Here is a 21158-nt window from a genome sequence, read left to right as displayed (position 1 = left end):
AAGCCCATCTTTCATTCGTGAGTGGTTCATATATCTGTTACCCTCTCGCATCTAACTTGACATATATGAACTGCAACACACCTCTTGTCTGTGAAACATGTATGATGAACGTATTATGTCTGCCGTCTCCTACTAGATATCACCCTCTTGCCCCTCCATACTCTACGTCTCTGCAACTTGTGCTCGTCATAACCAACCTCGACCGCAACTGACCAACTAACCGTCCATCATTGTTCAGAGAATTCCAATGGCGGCGCCCAAAACCTACGACTTTGCAGACGACTTCAAAGCGCTTTACATATCAAAGCAAAAGCCCGAGCCAGCTCCTGTGCCCGAAAGCATGAACGCCCTGATCCAAAGCTACCCTCCCCTGAGCCAAGTGACACCTGTCAAAAGCCCTGACGGTGTTTCTTTCACCGCTTTGCTGGAGGTACCAACTTTTCGAGCCAAGGAGAGCTGGGAAATTGCGCTATGGCACTCCCTTGACGGCCAAGACTGGACCGAGCATGAAGTACCCAGGATCAAGTCCAGCGAGGGACCTCAGGTCCTTCATGCAGACTCGAAAGCCGTCTCGAGAATGTACTTTGCCACAAAAGTATCGTTCAAGCATTCACTACGATTCACTATCAAATTCCGCCATAGCGTTGATGAGCCGTGGAGATGGATCCGTGACGAGCAGGGACTGGAAGACGGCCACATCGTGCTCCTCCCCGCCCCCTCTGAGTCTGACGATTTAAACGACCTGATTACCGGGCTTTCTCCTTCATGGACAGTCAAGTCTCGCATGAGCCAAGCTCCAAAAACCCAACTGTGGTCTCTTCAACTTACCGTGCCTCCTTCATCGGACGATAACTCTTCATACACTTTTCACCACCTCGGGAAGCCTTGGGGCTCGTTCTTGAGGTCAGTAGCTACAGCCCGTCTCGTCCTCTTCTGAGAACTTCCACTCATTCATCTCTTTCCTCCTGTCAAATTACACATTGTAATCTGATGATGAATTCTCAGATGGTTTGCCATTGTCCGGCTGTGGTCCCCTTGGCTAGCACCGCGCCATGGAAGGACAGACTTCTCGCTCGACAAGGACGCAATACTGTTGGCTTTCCAAAGCCCACAAGGCAGAAACATGGTTCTGCTGGCTGTCTCTGGCATCAACGATACAGTGCCCGTCTTTCAAAGCACGTCCGACGGCGCCATTGCCGTAACCGTTCGGAACGACTCCGTCTCGGATGAGGAGTGCGTTATCCTCGTGTCCGAAGGAAATGACTTTGAAAAGGCCGTTGCCGCCGTCATGTATCACGCGAGATCGCTTGTTCAGAAGGCTCGGGGCAAGCATGAAGCTCTGGAAGCCGAGTTGAAGGCTCTTTCTGATGCAGTACGACCAGAGTGGCTTGATGAATGGTACGACGGACTCGGATACTGTCAGTATACTACTCATGTTCTCCCCCCCTCTATTCGGGTCTTGTCCGCTGATAGCCTCTAGGTACATGGAATGCCCTTGGCCAAAGGCTGACTGAGCAAAAGATTCTTGACGCAATCGACAAACTGAAAGAGCACAACATTGGCATCACCTCTCTGATCATTGACGATAACTGGCAGTCAATCGACTACAAAGGAGAGAGCCAGTTCCAGTACGGCTGGCTCGATTTCGAAGCCGAGCCGGAAGCGTTTCCCAACGGCCTCAAATCAACCATCCAGAAAGTGCGCCAAAAGAATAAAGACATCCTACATGTTGCCGTCTGGCATGCCCTGCTAGGCTACTGGGGCGGCATCTCGCCCGACGGAAAGCTTGCAAAGAAGTATAAGACGATCGAAGTTGAGCGCGAGGAGGCCAAGCGGCGCAACCTGCCCCTCGGGGGAAAAATGACAGTGATTGCCAAAGAAGACGTTGAGAAGTTCTACGACGACTTCTATTACTTCCTCGCCGACTCCGACGTCGACGGCGTCAAGACGGATGCCCAATTCATGATCGACATGTGGAAGAGCGCCTCCGTCCGGCGCGAGCTCATCAACACATATCTGGACGCCTGGAGCCTCGCCTCCCTCCGCTACTTCAGCGTCAAGACCATATCGTGCATGTCGCAGATCCCGCAGGCGCTCTTCAACTCGCAGATGCTGCCGGGCCGGCCTCCCTTCCTCGTCCGCAACTCGGACGACTTCTTCCCCCATATCCCCTCATCGCATCCCTGGCATGTGTGGACGAATGCGTACAACAGCATCTTCATGGAGTATCTGAACGTTCTTCCCGACTGGGACATGTTCCAGACGGTGCATGATTATTCCGGTTTCCACGCTGCGGCGAGGTGTGTCAGTGGCGGGCCGATTTACATCACGGATGTTCCCGGGGAGCACAACATGGACCTGATCAAGCAAATGACGGGTGTGACTCCCAAGAGAAAGACTGTCATCTTCAGGCCAAACAGCTTGGGAAGGGCCATCTTCCCGTATATCGGCTACGATGATGACCTGCTCCTCAAGGTGGGAAGCTATAACGGTTGGTGATAATGCTCTTTTAACAGCCAGAAATTCGTGGTGTTGACTTGTTTCGATAGGACCAGCAGAGATTGGCACACCAATCGTAGCCATCTTCAACATCTCAGCGCGTCCCCTCACCGAACTCATCCCCCTTTCCTGCTTCCCGGGCACCGTGCCGTCTCAGCAGTACGTCGTACGAGCCCACGTCACGGGCAAGACATCCGCGCCCATGAAGCCCGAAGACGCAACCTCGCTCATTGCCGGATCCTTGGACGTTCGAGGATACGAAATCTTTACAGCCTTCCCAGCCATCCCTCTCAAGGGCGGTAATCACGGAGACATCTGGGTGGCGAGCCTGGGGCTGACTGACAAGATGACGGGAAGCGTGGCGCTTATAAGCAGCGACATTGAAGTGAAGGACAACGGAAGGGTGTCTGTCGGCGTCAAGTTGAAGGCTTTGGGCGTTGTCGGTAAGTGAAGGAAACTGTGTCTCGCATCTCGAGGAGCGTTGTGCTAATGACTTCCTCTTAGGTGTCTACATTTCTGCGTTGACTGAACTGTCCATCAAGGAGAACTTGATGGTGATGCTCCAGGGCGTGGCAGTTCCTTTGGAGACCGTGCGTTTCTCAAAGCAGGACCCTCGTGTGCTCGAAATCGACATTGAGACGGCCTGGAAGGATCTGAAGCTGGAGGCTGGATTCAAGGACGAGGTTGAGGTCAGGGTCAGCTTTGCCGGTTAGCATGGGAAAGCGGTTGATTCAAAGGACATATGTTCATCGCGATCATGTGCCATGTGTTGCAGAGTAGATTGAATTAAAGATTCATGCATGCCTCGAATGTCTGATCGAGTCTTTTGAGTGTGCAGTGCCCTCCTGCTCTCGGAATAGTTTAACATAGCATTTAACATCTCTCGTCCAACTCCGTACGCCAATATCCTCCACCCGAAACATAGTCCCCCAAGATTAGGAATTCCAAGAGATGCTTCTATTTGCATCGCTTCTCCACAATGCCAGCTCCGTTTTCCTCGTACTCCTTCTTGGATATCCACATCTGGTGGAAGGTACCCAGGCTGGCCAAGATGCTGCCGCCGATCCAGGCGCCGAATCTGCGCTCGCTTGACAAGCCCGCGGCGTGGATCTTGATCTTCAATCCGGGATACATGGCCGTCAGCTCGTTGTTTAATCGGTCGTTGAAGCCGTTGATCAAGCTCGTGCTGCCGGTGACGACGACATTGCCCAAAAGGTTGCCCCGAAGATCAACGTCGACGGCGTTGAGCGCAGAACGGATCAGCTCAGGAATGGTCTGCGCCTTTGTGAGACGCTCCTCCTCGGGAAGAGGGTAACCAGCGTTTTCGTCCCACATGCCCTCTGCTACCTTGAACCGCTGCTCGCGCCACATCTGGTTGTAGCCGTCGGGCATCTCGAAGACGCGCCCGGGCTGTGACTTGATGTACTCCTCGTTTCCAGCGGCGCCGTATCGTCCAGGGCCCCGCCAAACCTCGACGACGGACTCTTTGAACTCGGTCAGCACCCGCTCCTCTTCAAAGGCCCGGAAGGAGTCGTGGATCTTGTAGGGAAATTCGCGTAGTCGTGCTTGTGGAGGGGCGAGGGCATCCACAGGCGTCTTGTTCTCCACCATGAACGTCGGCACCAGGTCGACCTTGGGCTCGGACGTCTCCCACATCTTGCGGATCTGCGACGACAGCCACAGGCCGCCGGCGGGTGATCGCTGGATAGATCGCTTGAGAACCATGCCGTCGTGAATGGCTGTGACGGAGGTGTTTGCGCCGCCGACATCAATGACGAGAGCAGTGGCCTTGCCGGCCGCGAAAGAGGCCAGAACGGGCGTCCGGCTCAACCAGAAGGCGGGTGTTCCCCAGCTCTCCATGCTCAGCTCAATGGCCTTTTCACGCGCCTTGGGCGAGTTCCAGGGAGCTTCTGACATCAACAAGGGGAATTCCTCCAGGGGCTTTTCCAGACCCTCCACCTCCTCCATGGCGACGTCTCCCTCGCCATCCTGCTCCTTGATGTCGTCGTTGAGTCCATTCTTGGACGGATGCGTCTGTCGCTCGGGCTGCAGGCGCTTAACCAGCATAAACTCCCAGAGCTTGGCCGCAACGTCCCAGTCCTCCACGACGCTGTCCTTGTTCATGTAGTTGCGGACCTCGAAGTCGCCGCGCGGGATGATGCACTCATCGCCAAACAGGTCTCGCGGAGGGTCGCTGGTGATGTGGCCGTAGAAGGACGGCAGGATGGATTTGGGGACGTCTTCGCCGGCGTAGCCCGCGCGCGTGTTGCAGTAGCCGGGATCGAGAACGAGGGCGGAGACTTCATCTGTTTTCCCAGGACAACATTCGTTAGCTTTACTCCATGACCTATGATAGAGGTCAGAAAGCAGTGACGAGACGCACCTCCGCCGTAAATGTCGGTTGGCTGCGCCGACGTGGGCAAAGGCTGCTGGGCCATGATTGCGACTCTGTGGTGTTGGCGGCCAATTGGTTGCGATTCGCGCAGAAGAGCTCCCAAGCTGTCGGCTTTCAAGGTGGTTGAGAGATCGCGCCTACGAGGGAGGTTGGAGGTTTACAAGAGGAATGGCGCGTCGGAATAAATTTCAGCCTTGTTGGCGTCTGGAGTTTGAGCTGCAGCCAGTTGCGCTGCATGCATTTGGCGGGGTGATTCCAATCACGGGGCGCCTGGGGGGGAAAAAATAGTCGAGAAATAAATTACGCCCACATTCTTGCGGACAAGACGCAAATTTGCATCCTGCAAAGCTTCTTCTTCTTCTTCTTCTCTGTCTGGAGTCGAGTTTGCTGGATGAGCACCGGCAATTGATTGCATGTGAGGCAACATATTGCGGTGCCGTCGCTATGTGTGTAAGTCTTGATCTGCCTTGTAAATTCTCTCTCTTCTCTTCTTCTTCCCCAACCACCACAATGATGAACTGCAATCTCGCTTCAGAACCGCTGCGATTGAAACGGCTCTCGGGCTGTTGGAGATTATAACTTGCTATATTCTGATCCTCTCAACTACCACATCTTTCTTTTTCTTCGACTGCGTCACGGCAGAAGCTAATTGCGCTGGTTAGAAGAGATGAGGTCTGCCAGCTGCTTAAGACTGGCGCGCCAGTCTGCTGCGTTGAGTGTCGGCTCAAGGTCTTACATCCAAAGAGCTGCGCCTATACACACATCATGGAGGCCAACTTCTCCTAGTAGACAGTTGGCTCGAGCTCTTTCCAGCAAGCCCGACGTTCGGATCAACGAGTCGTCACGGTTTGTCAAGGAGGAGCAGGAGGAGCTGGACGACGTCTCGCCGTTCAAGAAGCACCGCCGGGAACAGCTGCAAGAGGACCAGCAGAGCGAGGATCCGCTATACCCCGAGGCTTATCCTCGTTTAGAATCGTCGTCTATTAGGAAGAGCGTCCCCGAGTTTCTGGAGGAATCTCAAAATGAGCTTTCGAGCGAGCCCGTCACCTTGTCTGGGCGGATTCGATCGAAGCGCGTCGTGGGATCCCTCATCTTCCTCGACATCACCAACGAGTTTCAAAAAGTCCAAATCATGATCAACAAGAAGAAAGTTGCTGCAGAGCAAGAGTCGCGTGTTCATAAATTCCGCCTTCTTAAGAACCTGATACAAGTTGGAGACCATATATGTAGGCCCATTGTGCTCCTTCTTCTTCTTCTCCTGCTGCTGTCTCTCCAGAGGCTAATTGACTGGTAGCCGTCACTGGATATGCCACTCGTACAAGCACGGGGCAGCTGTCCCTGGAGGCCCGAGAGTTGCCTGAGCTCCTGTCCCCATCCATGGAGCAGATCCCTGAAAAGCTCACGGATCCCAAGACGAAGATGCACGAGCGCCACGTCGATATGCTGGTGAACCGCGATGTCGTCGATGTCTTGAGACTGCGATCCGAGATCATGAAGCAGATCCGCGACCATTTCCACTCCAAGCGCTTCCTCGAATTCCAGACACCCATCCTTGCCGAGAACGCCGGCGGTGCAGTTGCGCGACCGTTTGTGACGCGAGCCACGGAGTTTCGGGGCAAAGATCTGGCCCTTCGCATCGCGCCCGAACTATGGCTGAAGCGCCTCGTGGTCGGCGGCGTAGACAAGGTCTTTGAGATGGGGCCGGCCTTCCGAAACGAGGGCATCGATGCCACGCACAACCCCGAGTTCACAATGTGCGAATTCTACAGCGCCTACACGAACCTCCCCGACCTCATCAAGGAGACGGAGGAGCTGATATACAGCCTTGCAAAGCGCTCTCAGGAGCTGATCTCCACCGAGCTCACCACTCTACCGCCCATCGACCTCAGCAAGTTCGTCCGGCCCTTCAAGCAGGTGGAGTTCATCCCCGCGCTGGAGGAAGCCATCGGGATCCGCCTGCCGAAGCTCACCGTGGAAGACGGCGCCCTCGCCGAGCTCCTCGCCGTGCTGAAGCTCGCAGGGATCGAGGTGCCCGGAGAGGTGCCCACGTCTCTGCCGAAGCTCCTCGACCGGCTCGCCGCGACGTATCTGGAGCCCATGTCCTTCACCGAACCGATCCTGATCACGCACCACCCCGCCTGCATGTCGCCCCTGGCAAAGAGCTTCCTCTGCCCAAAGACGTACCAGCTCGTGTCCGCCCGCGCGGAGCTCTTCATCGGCGGCCGAGAGCTCGCCAACATGTACGAGGAGGAGAACAACCCGGAGGAGCAGAAGCGGAAGCTCGCCGTCCACCGCAGCCTCGTCAACAAGCCGGACGGCACCGTCGGGTTCGCCGAGCCGGTGGCCAACAACACCGCAGAGCTGCCAGCCGAAGTCGTCGAGGAAGAAGAGGACGAGTGGGAAGCCTCGCCGCTGGACCAGAGCTACGTCAAGGCCCTGGACTACGGCCTTCCCCCCACCGGCGGCTGGGGATGCGGCGTCGAGCGTCTGGTGATGCTCTTTTCGGGGGCCAATCGCATCAGCGACTGTTTGAGCTTTGGCACGGTGCGGAATGTGGTTGGATTGTCGGCTGATGAGAAGGGTGGTGAGAAATAGACGCAAATGATTCCCACATGGATAGATTAGGAATTACTGCTTGTACACTAGGTAGATGACATGTATGAATACGATGATAAATGATCTTGTATTGTGTGATATGCAAAAGTGATATAAGATCACGTTATGAGTGTATAACACGCCTTGAGGGTTTTGGATTCAGCCAAGTGTATTCTTCAGAGCACCACACCATGCAATTTGATATACACAGCTCCTTTGTTTCTACTCTTACCAGATAGGGATATCATAACTTAATCGTCAAAGCCACCCCATTCACCCTCCTTACGACCACCATCCTCGCCATCATCCCCACCACCACCACCACCCCCAACAGCCTCCATCTTCCTCTTCTTGCTCCCCTCGATAGCCCCCTTCCGATTATGCTCCTTCCGCCGCTCGTACCCGCTCCTGGACGTAATCACAGCCTTGTGTCCGCTCCGCCTCGACTCGACGCCCCTCTCCTTGAGCTTCTTCCTGTCCTCCTTGCCCACGTTCGGCAGGGCATCGAGCAGCCACTTCTGCACCCCGGCCTCGTCCTCCGTCTTGCCGGCCTGCCTTTCGCTCGCGGCGATGACGTTGGCAACGGTCTTGACAAAGGGTATGTCCTCCTTGGTGTAGAAGGTGACCGCTATGCCGCCCTCTCGGCCAGCTCGCCCCGTTCTTCCAGCGCGGTGCACGTACGCAGCGCTCGATCCAGGCACGTCGTAGTTCAAGACTCCATTGACGCCGGCAAAGTCCACGCCGCGGGCGAGGACGTCAGTCGTGATGAGAACCCAAATCTCTCCCGCGCGAAACTTGCGCATGATGGCTGCTCGGGCTGCGTCGGGAAGGCCGCTGTGAAGAGCAGCTATCCTGGACGAGCCACCGGCCTCGAGCGGGATATCGTACTTGAGCTCCTCTTGCAGGGCAGCGGCTCTCTCGATCGTCTGCGTAAAGACGAGGAACGGCGGCCGCAGTGGCGGACCCGAGTCGATGCTCGAGGTGGGCCGCAAGAGCTGCCGCAGGGCAAGCAGCTTTCCTTGCTCGCTCGCGGTGTAAATCAGTCGGTGGACAATGTTTGGCACGGCCGTGTCCTTGAGGCCGACGACCAACCGCACCAGCGGCCTTTGGGGGATGCCCAGGGACTCGGCCCGCGAGGTCAGCCTTTCGGTAACGAGAGTCTCGATGTTGGAGCCCATCGTCGCGGACCAGAACGAGAGCCTCAGGTCTGGGTTGCTGCAGGCGGACCAGATGCCGAGCGTTTGTTCGCGGAACAGGGGGTCGAGAAGCACATCGGCTTCGTCCAGTATGAGATCGCGGACGGTGGGCAAGACCTTTTGCGTGCTTGTTGATCCGGATGTTAAAAAGTTGAGTAAGAGAAGAGGCGTCGTTATCAAGATGTCGACCTTTGCCACCGCTTTTGGCTTTCCGTCCTTTTCCTCCTGTTCGTCTTCCTCTTCGTCAGACTCTTCCGCTTTCTCTTCCTCCTCCTCGTCCGAGCTGTCTTCTCCAATATCTTGGCTCTCGGCAGCAAGGGTCATTCCCTTCCTCATGCCGAGCACCTTGATGCCCGTTCCCTTGACCAGCTGGTTGCCAACGCTGACAATCTGATAGGCCAGCTCTCGAGTCGGCACAATAACGATGGCCTCCAGCTCGTGAATCCCATGCAGCTTCTCCTCCGCCCTCCGCCTCATTATGTTGTTAATCGTCGGAACCAAGAAGCTAATCGTCTTTCCACTCCCCGTCGGCGCAACCGCCAGCAGATCCACCCCCCTCTCCAGCCCTTCCTCCCCCTTCAGCGCCAGCTCGGGCCGAATCAGCAACGGCATGCTCCCCATCTGCACCTCCGTCGGCACCCGATAGCCCTGGTACGACAGGTTCTCGGCCACCCTGCGAGACAGACTGTACGTGCTCCGCAGCTGGCCAAACGACTCGAGCGGCTGCGGCGTCAGCTGCGGCGGCTTCTTGTGGTCCTTTTTGGTCTCGACGACGGCGGCAGCGGCGGCCTTCTTCTTCTTCGACTTCTTCACCTTGTTCTGCTCCTCGCGCTTGTACAGCAGCGTGACCTTGAGGCGATGCGACCGCAGCAGCTGGCGACACTCCTCCGGGCTCAGTAGCCTGGCCGCTTCCGCCGCCGGACTCGAGTCTCGCTTGTCCTTGTTCTTGTTCGATAGTGCGGCCTTGTTAGGCCTCGCCTCGGCAGCGGCATCCTTCTTGGGCGCAAAGAAGTCGACCTCGGGCAGCTCTTCGGGGATCTTGCCGCTGCCCTCGGACTCCTGGGCGTCGCGCTTCCGCTTGTGGCCGCGGACCTCGTCGTGGAAGAGCTGGGGGTTGGGCTTTGTCCCGGAGGAGGGCAGTTTGCCCACGGCGCTGCCGCCTGCGAGCGACGATTTGCCGCTCTTTTTCGTGCCCCGCGAGAGCACTTTGAGGATATCCATGGCGAAAGATTGAAACAAATGAGACCAAAGGGGAGGGGGATTGTCGTAAGTTGCGCCTGGTTTTAACGAAGCATTGGATGTGCAAGTTTTGGGTGAGGCTGGACTTGTATGTGGAAATTTTGTAGCTCAGCCGTGCAACTTTTTTTTCTTTCCTGCTGCAAGGCTACAGTGGGGTGCCTCCATGAACAGCGGCCACTAGGCGCTAAACTCATTGAGTGTCAGCATGAATGACGAACCATTACAATCAATCTGCTGGGATGATCGTGATTGTTCGGACAATTGATTCGTATTCGAAGAGACAATTTGAAGGTATCTTCCAACTGTAGGTTCTCTATTTAGCGAATACCGGAACATCCTCCCTCTTCTTCCGAAGTGATCACAACACATGGGGTATCGTCTATATCCTCATATCTCCAAACATTGCTCGCTTGCCTGCCAAAAGAAACGCCATAACCACACAAGATCCAATCTCATCATCCTCAAAGCCCCTCCTCCCCATCAGACACCTCCCTCCCCTCCCCGTAGAGCACCTCGCAGACCCCCGCCAGCGGAATGTCCAGCACCGCGTCCGTCCCCTCGTTCCAAATCTCCCTCCACCTCAGCCTCCCGTTGGCGTCGCACTTCTTCTCCCGCTTGCTGCTCCCCTTGAGCCTCCCCTTGGAGTCAATCACCGCCAGCTTGCCCGCCCCGTCCACAATCGTCTCCACGCTGTTGAGCGGCACCGTCAGGATCTCCAGGTTGTACGCCGCCAGCGCCACGTAAATGTACACCAGCGTCATCACCAGGAACGCCGGCACCGCGAGCGCCCACCACCGGTCCGGGTAGTAGTAGATGCCCAGCGCGTGCAGGAACGGCGACGGGAGGTAGCTCCACAGCAGGTAGATGAGGAAGCTGAGGCTGCTGAACAGGTACAGCACGAAGCCGTAGTACTCGTACGTCGGCACCTTGGGCGCCGTCCGCGGCACGGGCGCGAGGCATCGGGCGTCGTCGGGCGCGACGGCCGCAGCAGCGACGTCAGGGACGGAGACGGGGGCAGAGGCGTGGGCGGGCGGCCGTAGAAGGGCGGCGCGAAGTAGTTCTGCGAGAGCGGCAGCGGCGGCGATTCCTGGTCTGAGGAGCCCGAGGATTGGTTGTCGGAGACGTACTCGCCGTCGAATCCGTCCTCGTCGGTGCCAGACATGGCGGTTCAAGTCGAGGGGAAAGGTGGTGGCGCCTTATGCCGTGGTGTTGTAAGTTGCAAAGGCAGGGGACGGAATTGGTCGAGGTTCGAATTGCTGTACATGCTATTGCGGCATGATCACGGGATTCGGCATACGGGAAAAGCTAACCCGCCGACCTACCAAACACAAAGCACCTTCACATTCAGACATCATATGCCTCGTAGCAAATTATCGAGAATATAGATGAGTAGTTCGTCAGCTTCATTTCTCTTGTCTATTCCAAGATATGCCCAAGATTATGACCTGCCCTCTCAATTCGCCATGATTACAAAAACAAGCAACATCACCAAATATCTTTGCTCGCTGCTGTGTAACACCCTGTATATCAAAACATTGCAGAAAACAACCTCATGTCATCATTCGTGTCCATGAATTCATCCATCAATAGGGCACTTGTAATCGAGTTCTCGAGGCAAGACGCCGTTCTCCTGCTTCTCCTGCAGCGCATCCAGGCAGGTCTGGTGATAAATGTGTCGACAGGCCAGTACGACCAGCGGCCCCAGAACCTGGTCTTTGTTGGACTTTCCAGCGAGTTGCTCAATCAGCATGCTCGATGGCCGCGTATCCAGACTCTTGCCCTTGCTCCGGCGATCCGACACTCTGGCATGGCCCTTGGCCCGCTCCGCAGCTTGGATCTGCCTCTGCTTTCGGGCCATCTCTTCAGCGGCTTGCTTGTCTTCCCAAGCCTCAAAAACCGTAGCGCCGGCAAGGCCTGGGCCCCAGACCCTTTTGCCACAGGCCTCGCATGTAGAACCGCGCGGTCTCCATCCACGTTGTCGAAGTTCAACGGATGCGTTGACGCTTGTAAACAGGCTTCGTTCCAGGAGGCGGTTCGACAGACGAAGAATCGACTCCTCGTATGCATAAGCCGAAAATATGGACGCAAGCACGTGGCGAAGATCTGCCAAGCTCGGTGACGCCGCCGCTGCGTTTGTCAGAAACGCTCTCAGTACCCGTAGGAAAGAGAGATTAGACCCCGGGCTTGCCAAAGCTTTGGGACTCAGCGAGCCGTTTGCTTGAACGGAAGCCTGGCTTGAAGTGGAGACAAGAAGTGAGGTAAAAGTATGCTGCACAAGCGATCGCAGCTTCGCTAGAAGCTTCTCTTCATCAAGCAAATGCTCCTTCGCCGCCGCGTGTAGGAGTGGTGACAGATTCTGTGTGACCTGTACACAGGCACCGATGAGACTCAGCCAGAGACTTTCATCCGTGGAGAGGCTCTCCTGGGAAGTCTTATTCTTTGACACCACGCTAACTCTCCTTGTAGATTTGGTTTGCTCCTGGCATAGCCATATCCCGACATGGACATAATTCTGCAGGCTTTCGAGGAGAGCGTCAACTGATGGTTCTAGCGAAAGCGAGGCGCTGTCTGCTCCTTCTTCCCCGTCGTGTGTATCAGATGAGCGCAAGAGGCCGTCCATGGCGGATTCAAGCGTGCCCAGGTGCTGGACCAGTCGATCCATAGCGTCAGTGACTTGTCCAGCGTTGGCCATGAGTACGACAGCGGCATCCACCACGCCTGTTTCCTCCATTGTAGGCAGCAAGCTGTCCAGTCGGAGATCCACGGACTGGACGAGCCCGATGTAGCTTGACACGTGTTGCGCGTCAAATTTGCACATCAGCCGCACGTATTGCTCAACGAGAAGGCGGTCGTGTGTGTGCTGCCCATCCGCCAACGGATCCTCCGGCTCAAGCAATGTCTTCAGGTAGGCATGCTGCAGCTCAGGAGCATCATACGCGGAGCCAAGGATGTGCTGGTGCAGTTCGGTTCTCTGTATAGCGAGAGTTGACGCCGTGCGTTCAGGACTCAGCTCAAGCAAGTCTCTGGCGTGCCTTTCGATAACGGCCAAGACTTCCTGTTCCTGTCGCCGATTTAGCCCGCTTTGTGGTCGCAGGCACTCTGCAATACATTCAAACACCGAATCCTGATCTTCCGAGTCTTCGAAGAACGTTTCCACAAGCTTTCCGTACTGTTTATCAGCCTTGTATATCCGTTTCAGAATCCGATAGAAACCTGCTCGCTTGAACAACGGCATCAACGCAGGCATATCCGATGGATGATAGATGGACAGCAGGTATTCAGCACTCAGCTGCGCATCCTCGGCAAGATCGGGGCCAGGGTAATTGCAGAGCCCTGTGAGGACGTTTGACAAGGTTGAGCCAGGGAACAGCAGATACTGGGGGAATTTGGGAAGATTGCGGGCGATGAACATGTCGAGATAGATTGTGTCTGCCGGTGCGAATTCTGACGGATTCATCACATCCAACAAGATGGACAGAATGTATTGTCGGTTGATAGTCATGCCAAAGATTTGCTCTTCGGGCGTGTCCGCTCTAGAGCCAGTGCCATTCGGACGGTTATCTGAAGAGTCATTCAGAAATGAATCTTCAAAAGCTTCGTTAAGAGCGCTGAGGAAACTAGGGGCATCGAATTTAAGAATCATCCGCAAATAGGGGTATGCCGGCTCAGGTCCTCCATCAGCCCTGGTAAGAAACGCTCTGCCACTGCCCTTGGGCCACGAAATCGTCTTTCCACAAAAGAAAAACCAATAAATCTCGGCTTTGGCCTTGGTGGCCGTTTCCTCGTCCAGAGTTTCGCCACTCGGGTAGACTCGCCCCGTCAGGATGTAGGAGAGGTAGGGGAATATCTTGACGGCGTTGACACCGTAATAATCGTCGCTTGTGTTACCAGCAACGGAGCTTCCATTGGACATCAGCGGAACCAGGAGACTGAGCAGGTCAATCATTGGAGTGATGTAGTCTTGGAGAGCTTGGTTCCAGACGTAGGTAAGCGCATCATACAAGTTGTGCTGCTTGCAGAGGATTGTGAGCTGATCCAAGTCCAGAGTAGCCGTCTCCATGTGGCAGATGAGCTCTTCGAGCCTGCTCTCCCAGCCCTTGGTGACATAGTAGCTGACCATATCCTTGACCACCGTGGGCGGAACGATTCGAATGCTCTGATCGAGGATGTAAGGTTCAAGGGTCTCAAGGAAGATGCCCTCGGCGTCGGCCTCGCTGTACCATTCATACAGTTCCTCAAACAGATAATCGGTGTTGCCGACAGTCTGGCAGGCCACAAAGCAAGTTTCGGCAAGCTGCTTCAAATGGTCATCGTCCACTGACGCCCTGCTCTTCTGTCTTTGCGCAAAAGCGTATTTCAAGGAGGCACTAGTGATCTCCATGATCTTGTCGCGAACCATGTTGTGCCTCTGCTCAGTGTCGTCAGGGAGGCCGACTGTCAGTTTATTGGCGTCACCGGTGTAGTATGATGTAGCCAGCTGGATGGCCCCTATGTAGTCACCATGCTCCATCGTGGCGATCAGTCGATCTGCCCAATTCGACAATGCCCCTATCGACACATCGTTGAAGCCCAAGAGGAACATTCTCCCTTTGTATGACTTGAAGCTCATGTAAAACGCGTCGGCTACCACCCCATGCATCGAGACGTCATTCTCGTCTAGATATTCCACAAGGCTATGCAGCTGATGAGAGAAAAGGTCAGTGTGGTAGATGTATCTCTCCAAGAGGTCGAAGGCTTCCGTCATGCGCATCGTTCTGTCCTCTAGAACGATGAGTCTTTGGGAAATAGTCAATACCGTCAGCACAGAACGGCTGAGCCACTGTACCGCGACAATAGCCTCCTCACATTTCCATCTACTCCGAGCCTTGAATCTCAGCGACGGGGGGTCACTATCATCTCCGGGGATCTCGTCCACGTCAAGCACCGTCAGCACATTAGACCAACAGTACGCCAGTTTCGCTTTGGAGATGGTCGAACCGGTGTGCGCGTCCGCAACCTTGAGGCTCACAGCGGGAAACCACGCCAGACAGCCTGTCATGGCGCTATGGGCCGGGACATCCTTCGGGCGTGCTGATTTGTGTTGCGTCTGGGCCACCGGAGTCGTCGACACAATGACCAGCAAATAAGGGGTCAGCATGGCTGTCAGTCCCATCTTGTCAGTCTCTCGCTCAATGTTTCCCAGCGGCAGAGGCGCAAAGGCGAGGACAGCGCTGGGCTTGATCGTTTTGCCGGGTTGCATGGGCGCATTGGGATACCGGCCCAGTATCCTTGTCGTCTTGACCGTTCTCCCCAGTGGCCCAGTACCCCTAGTAGCAAGATGGGAAAATGCCATGCCATGGTTGTCCGCGGACACAAGAGCCGTGTGGCGTGTCCCCAAAAACCCTAGATGGACGACAGATGCATCAGGCATGTGGCCATCGACAGTCCTGTTTTGGACCTGTGCCCCATCCAGATGTGAAATTGTGAGGAAAGGCCGCGATGGTCGTCCTGTGTCCCAGGTGAAGATGTTGCCGCTCGCATGGCCGCCAGCTATTACGGCATGATCCGCCGAGATAGCAAGGGCAGTGATGGGCCCAGATTCAATGGCTACCAACATCAGCTTGGCACACTTACATCTCGCACCCGCTTATATGTACATACCTTTGGTTCCAGGGCCAATGATGGTTTTGAGATTTTGATTATAATCAAATATTAAGATTATGCCTTTGGATGTTCCCAAGATGATCGAGGCGGACACGGCAAGACACGTAGGAGATCCGAAATTACGCCTCCCTGATTCCGAGAACGCATAGCTGTTGAGCTTCTTCAGTCTTGTCCACCGTACAACCTCCCATGGGGGGGACGGGGTGTCCGTATCAGGCTGATCTGACGGAAAGTTGGAGTTGTAAGAGGCATGGCGGCTGTGATTCGGTACGTATGCAGGAGACGATGGGCGAGGACTGAGCGTGTTGAAGGATGCTATCCGGGATTGGAAGCGTCGGTCAAAGGGGCGAAAGGACGGCGTGGGGCTGCCAAAGCCGGGGCGGGTAGCAAACGACGGCAAGACACTGCTGCTCGGGGAGGATAGATGCGAGCCCTGCGCCTGTCAGACTGTTTGTTTCCATGGAGCACACGGAAAGCTATCAAATACCTGGACGGACGGAGAATCTCCTGGCGCAGAGGTAACGGATTCTATGGGACTCCCGGCCCTCCGCGGAATCGCATCGATGGAGCTTGCATCCGCCAATGTGAATTTGGAAATGTCTCCATTCTGAGCATTCTCACTCAGCTGCTCGGCCTCTGTAGCATGATTTTCCTTCTCTTCAGGATTTGGAGAGCTTGCGTCTTCCGGCACCTCCTGCTGCTCGAGCTGGGGTACGTCGGCCTCGTCGTCGTTGTATGTGACGGGCGCCGGGTTCTCGAGATTGGCCGCCGGCTCTCCGGGAGGAGAAGCGTCTTCGGGTTCAGACATTGTGTCGCAAAGGCCATCACATTGTCCAGCATCCAAGCCGTCGAGGAGGGGATATCGTATGCGGCGGTTGGTGTGGTGCGTGTCTGGTCGAGAGGGGGTAGCTGTGGTTGGCGGTTATCGCTCTCGCAAGATCATGGGTTGGTAGTGTCAAGCGACAAGCCGCCGTCGGTCGCCTTGCAAGGCGAACCTATTCGCAGCCTTTCGATGCGCAATCGAGAAAAAGAGCTCAAAATATCAGATCTCACGTCTGTCGTGCTTTTGACAGCTTCCCCATCTCTCAGCCCACAGGATGCCTTAGCACCATTCCGCGTGTGCAGATGCATGCATGCAAGCTGTACCGAGGATTCTCCGTCCGCGGATGGAGGAGTGACGTATTGATAGTACTGGGTGAGCTGAGATAAGAGCGATAAGGCAATAGTACAGTACAAGTACTAGAGAGGAACCAAAGCGCAGCGTTATCGGAGCGGGCAGTGAATCAGTCAATAGGGGCATTGAAGATTCCCATGAAGAGAACAGAAAAGAGACAGGTCACAATCACCAGTTCACGCACTCATCCGGTGACCTTGTGGGGGTTTGTGATTAACAGCCTCTTGTGCAGCCAAACAGATTCACAGCCATTTGAGTGCGAGCACACCAACAGCGGAATTTCTACATACTTACATATCATCGAAATGCACGTAGCCGCGAAGGCGCACATGTCTGCCTACCAAAACACCAGAGAAAATACTTGTGAGCTGTGATGATCACCGCCAGAATCTCTCATTTTGTAGAAACTAGAAACATAGTTCTCATCACCATACAAACCTGACAAATCCAAACTTTCGTCTCCAACAGCTGCAGGGTAACTGACTCTCCACAGCGTGTAAATTGATTTTTCTCGAGTCCCCGCACCGAAGCCAGTCAGTGCCCCTCCTTCTGCTTAGCCTAGACCCTGCGTAGCTCCTCCATAAGATAAAAAATTTCAGACGGCCCGCTCAATTTTTTTTCCTCTTCTTTTCTTTCGGGAAGAAGCGCCGTATCAACTCCAGACAATCGATCAGGTTCTCCCAGATTTGATTGATTCTCCGCCTTCAACCTCGCTCTTTGTCTGTCTGTTGAATTGCCAGTTCTTTCTCAATTCCATCAGATACAATGGCCGCCATCAACGGAAACACCACCATCCTCGACCACACCACGGCCGTCGAGGTGCTGGCCGAGTACAAGTCCCGCGATGGCCTCGACCGACAAGAGCTCATGGACACGACCAAGCACGGTGGTCTGACCTACAACGACTTCCTCATCCTCCCCGGCTACATTGGCTTCCCTGCCTCCGAGGTCACCCTCGATGCCCCCATCACCAAGCGCATCACGCTCAAGACGCCCTTTGTGTCCTCCCCCATGGACACCGTCACCGAGCACGAGATGGCCATCCACATGGCCCTCCAGGGCGGCCTGGGTGTCATCCACCACAACTGCTCTCCCGCGGCCCAGGCCGACATGGTCCGCAAGGTGAAGCGTTACGAGAACGGCTTCATCCTCGACCCCGTTGTCATCACACGCGACACCACCGTCGGCGAGGCCAAGGCCCTCAAGGAGAAATGGGGCTTTGGAGGCTTCCCCGTCACTGGTAAGGAAAAATTTTCATTAACGTCTATTTTCACATTGCATGATTATAAACCTTTTCAATTTATAACTTTCGTTCCACCAAAAGACTTTTGTCCTGAGGACCACCAGTACTATGACCAGCACATGTCTCATCCCCATTGTTGTCTCGAATCCAGCCTTGTGCAGCATCATGACTAACGCGGCACAGAGGACGGAAAGATCGGCTCTAAGCTCCTTGGTATCGTTACCAACCGAGACATCCAGTTCGAGGATAACTACAGCGCGCCTGTCTCCAAGGTCATGGTCACTGACCTCATCACCGCTCCCTCTGGCGTTACTCTGACCGAGGCCAACAAGATCCTGTCCCAGTCCAAGAAGGGCAAGCTGCCCATTGTGGACAAGGACTTCAACCTGGTGGCCATGATCTCCCGCTCCGACTTGACCAAGAACCAGCACTTCCCCCTGGCTTCCAAGCTCCCCGACAGCAAGCAGCTGATCTGCGCCGCTGCCATTGGCACTCGCCCAGAGGACAAGATCCGTCTGCAGCTGCTCGTCGACGCTGGTCTTGACATTGTCATACTCGACAGCTCTCAGGGTAACAGCATGTACCAGGTGGAAATGATCAAGTGGATCAAGAAGGAGTTCCCCAACCTGGATGTCATTGGCGGAAACGTCGTCACTCGAGAGCAGGCGGCGACTCTCATCGCCGCTGGCGTTGACGGTCTCCGAATTGGTATGGGAAGCGGCTCGGCCTGCATTACCCAGGAGGTCATGGCCGTTGGCCGTCCTCAGGCTGCTGCCGTCCACGCTGTCAGCACCTTTGCCGCCCGCTTCGGCGTTCCTTGCATTGCCGACGGTGGTATTCAGAACGTTGGCCACATTGCCAAGGGTCTTGCTCTCGGTGCCTCCACTATCATGATGGGTGGTCTCCTGGCCGGCACAACTGAGTCTCCCGGTACTTCCTTCGTTTCTCGCGAAGGAAAGCTGGTCAAGGCTTACCGTGGCATGGGTTCCATTGACGCCATGCAGGACAAGAAGGCTGGTGGCGGTGGCAAGGACAGCCAGAAGAGCAACGCCGGCACTGCTCGTTACTTCTCCGAGGGTGACAGCGTTTTGGTTGCTCAGGGTGTGTCCGGTTCCGTGGCTCACCGAGGGTATGTTGCGACGCAATGCTTCTCTCCCCGTATATGGACGTACCCATAAGCTGACACATTTACTAGATCGATTTCCAAGTTCGTTCCCTACCTCGCTGCTGGTCTCAAGCACTCCATGCAGGACTGCGGCATGCGCAGCCTGAAGGAGCTGCAGGAGTCTGCTGCCAACGGCACCCTGCGATTTGAGCTTCGCACGGCCAGCGCCCAGCTGGAGGGTAACGTGAACATGGAGTCGTATGAGAAGAAGCTCTACGCATGAGGAATGACTTGATGAATGAGGGATCCGGATTAGGATGCTTACACAAAGAGAGGGTAGGAAACAAAAAAGGGAAGGGCTTGATTGACATTTCTGGAGTTTGGGTACGGGATGCTTGCGGTGGTGAGCTAAAAAGCTATTGAGTAAACAAAAGACCTCCCAGCAATGATTCTAGAGGCAGGCTTGGAAATTTGATGACATAAATCATGATACCCTGAAATTGAATACAAGCGAGGCGGCCCTTGGGGCATGCCAAAATTTCGAGAGACTTGAGCGCGAGACATGCTGTGAAATTTCTGCCGGCTTTTTGACGTTATTCGCGGTTTAACTGGGCTCTGGGCCACCTACCTATATAATGAATCCTTGCCCTCTGGTATGTGTACTTCCACAGACGTTGATATGTGATCTTGTATGCTCATTGGACTGATAATAACTCATCTACGGATTCTTCTCTATATCGCAATGCATCTATCATTTTTTTCCTCTTAAAGTCACTCAACATCATCCCCCATCAACACCGCCATGCGCAGTCCCGCGACTCAAGATCACATAATCAGGCTTCACCACCTTGCCCCCTCTCAACGTCCGATCCCTGGGCGAGAAGTCATCCTTTGCAAACCCGAGCTTGTCGTAAAACCGGAGGCCGTTGGTGTTGCTCGTGAAGCACGTGAGCATGACTTTTCTCGTAGACGGTATGTGTTCCGCAATGGTGATGAGCTGGGCCATGAGGTGCTTGCCGAGGCCAGAACTATATAATATCCGCAAGAACATGAGCGAGAGAAATTTGTGGCGCCAAAAAATGCAGAACATGAGAAGAGAGAGAGAGGGGGGGATGAGAGGCGTTGTTTGTTACCCTTGGAGTTCGGGGGTCAGATGGACCTCGTAGCAGTACAGCACAGGCTCGTTGTTCTCAAACGTCGGCATCAACGACGTGAACCCCCTGACTGCGCCTTGCTCTTCGTCCTTGACGAGAATGTACCGCAGATCCGGCGACTTCATCTCCTTCTTCTTCATGGCCGGATGCCATCCCACCGAGGAGTTCTTGTAGTCGGCGCCGCTGGTCAGCTCGATGAGGTCGAAGCAGGCCTTGAAGTCGTCCTTGGAGAGCTCGTGCGACGACAGGAACTCGAGTGCGTATGGTTTCTGTGTGAGGGGATGTGTCCACGTCGTCCAACCTGGGCTGTTGAAAATCGTTGAAAGTAAATTCAGGTTAGCATGTTTACTGTGTGATGGTCGGAATCATGCATGTATATGTGATGAAAGCCCCCATGTTGAAACGACTGGGGCCGTACTCGCGTACCTTGGCTTGAGATAGTCCCGGATGAACTCCTCATCGCTCTTGTCGTTTGCTATTGCAATTGGGTGTATTTCCTGTGACAGTTTGTGCTTGGATCCAGCTTCATTGCTCTGCTCTTCAGCCATTGTGCCTTTTTTTTATGGACGACAATGGCTACCTATACAGAACCAGGTATTAGAGGATGTGCCAGAGGTATTCGGTGGGAGAACGGAGCCAAGGAAAAAGCCCAGTCCAAAACCGCCTTACCGCAAGTGATTCAAACCACCAGATACAGACCCCAAACCATGCTGGTCCCCATGATACATGCCCTGATAGAGAAATAATCAGACTCACGGCGAATATCAGATAACGATAAAATCATCTGAATTCAGGCATCGATCAAAAAACCAGTAACCACATCAGTGTACCTCACCTCGAAGCCGTCAATTCAACACTACAAACACGCAGCCATCCGAAGTTTGCCCGGCTCCATCTCTTTTTCTCAATACTGAA

General features: G+C 54.8%; 7 protein-coding genes across 7 annotated transcripts; 3 read left to right on the top strand and 4 right to left on the bottom strand.

Moving 5' to 3' along the window:
• Positions 1 to 247: 247 nt before the first annotated feature.
• On the top strand, positions 248 to 3212 carry BBK36DRAFT_1112676 (glycoside hydrolase family 36 protein; the record flags this gene model as incomplete). Its single annotated transcript, XM_024889825.1, has 5 exons — positions 248 to 903; positions 1006 to 1418; positions 1481 to 2491; positions 2550 to 2942; positions 3004 to 3212. 5 exons carry the CDS (start codon positions 248 to 250, stop codon positions 3210 to 3212), a joined length of 2682 nt encoding a protein of 893 aa, XP_024752187.1.
• Positions 3213 to 3456: 244 nt separating this feature from the next.
• On the bottom strand, positions 3457 to 4937 carry BBK36DRAFT_1113938 (Actin/actin-like protein; the record flags this gene model as incomplete). The annotated part of the gene is made up of 2 exons (XM_024889966.1): positions 3457 to 4805; positions 4883 to 4937. The coding sequence occupies 2 exons, from the start codon at positions 4935 to 4937 to the stop codon at positions 3457 to 3459; spliced, it is 1404 nt and encodes a 467-aa protein (XP_024752186.1).
• Positions 4938 to 5561: 624 nt separating this feature from the next.
• On the top strand, positions 5562 to 7489 carry BBK36DRAFT_1192246 (aspartyl-tRNA synthetase; the record flags this gene model as incomplete). The annotated part of the gene is made up of 3 exons (XM_024896758.1): positions 5562 to 5610; positions 5698 to 6120; positions 6189 to 7489. 3 exons carry the CDS (start codon positions 5562 to 5564, stop codon positions 7487 to 7489), a joined length of 1773 nt encoding a protein of 590 aa, XP_024752185.1.
• A 251-nt stretch (positions 7490 to 7740) lies between these two features.
• Positions 7741 to 9906, bottom strand: BBK36DRAFT_1192238 (P-loop containing nucleoside triphosphate hydrolase protein; the record flags this gene model as incomplete). The annotated part of the gene is made up of 1 exon (XM_024896757.1): positions 7741 to 9906. The coding sequence occupies one exon, from the start codon at positions 9904 to 9906 to the stop codon at positions 7741 to 7743; it is 2166 nt and encodes a 721-aa protein (XP_024752184.1).
• Positions 9907 to 10385: 479 nt separating this feature from the next.
• Positions 10386 to 16375, bottom strand: BBK36DRAFT_1166746 (PIG-P-domain-containing protein; the record flags this gene model as incomplete). Its single annotated transcript, XM_024894954.1, has 6 exons — positions 10386 to 10803; positions 10872 to 11068; position 11444; positions 11520 to 15510; positions 15565 to 16000; positions 16055 to 16375. The coding sequence occupies 6 exons, from the start codon at positions 16373 to 16375 to the stop codon at positions 10386 to 10388; spliced, it is 5364 nt and encodes a 1787-aa protein (XP_024752183.1).
• A 947-nt stretch (positions 16376 to 17322) lies between these two features.
• Positions 17323 to 19636, top strand: BBK36DRAFT_1131857 (imp dehydrogenase). The gene is made up of 4 exons (XM_024892015.1): positions 17323 to 17467; positions 17503 to 17981; positions 18168 to 19113; positions 19180 to 19636. Exons 2-4 carry the CDS (start codon positions 17507 to 17509, stop codon positions 19370 to 19372), a joined length of 1614 nt encoding a protein of 537 aa, XP_024752182.1. The 5' UTR covers positions 17323 to 17467; positions 17503 to 17506; the 3' UTR covers positions 19373 to 19636.
• A 234-nt stretch (positions 19637 to 19870) lies between these two features.
• BBK36DRAFT_1157101 (acyl-CoA N-acyltransferase) lies at positions 19871 to 20791 on the bottom strand (the record flags this gene model as incomplete). Its single annotated transcript, XM_024893986.1, has 3 exons — positions 19871 to 20117; positions 20223 to 20549; positions 20670 to 20791. 3 exons carry the CDS (start codon positions 20789 to 20791, stop codon positions 19871 to 19873), a joined length of 696 nt encoding a protein of 231 aa, XP_024752181.1.
• Positions 20792 to 21158: the final 367 nt, after the last annotated feature.

The sequence above is a fragment of the Trichoderma citrinoviride genome, assembly GCF_003025115.1.
Source record: "Trichoderma citrinoviride strain TUCIM 6016 unplaced genomic scaffold BBK36scaffold_3, whole genome shotgun sequence".
NCBI classification, from domain to species: domain Eukaryota; kingdom Fungi; phylum Ascomycota; class Sordariomycetes; order Hypocreales; family Hypocreaceae; genus Trichoderma; species Trichoderma citrinoviride.
The sequence above is the reverse complement of the archived record's forward strand: the minus strand, read 5'-3'. Positions and strand labels throughout refer to the sequence as shown.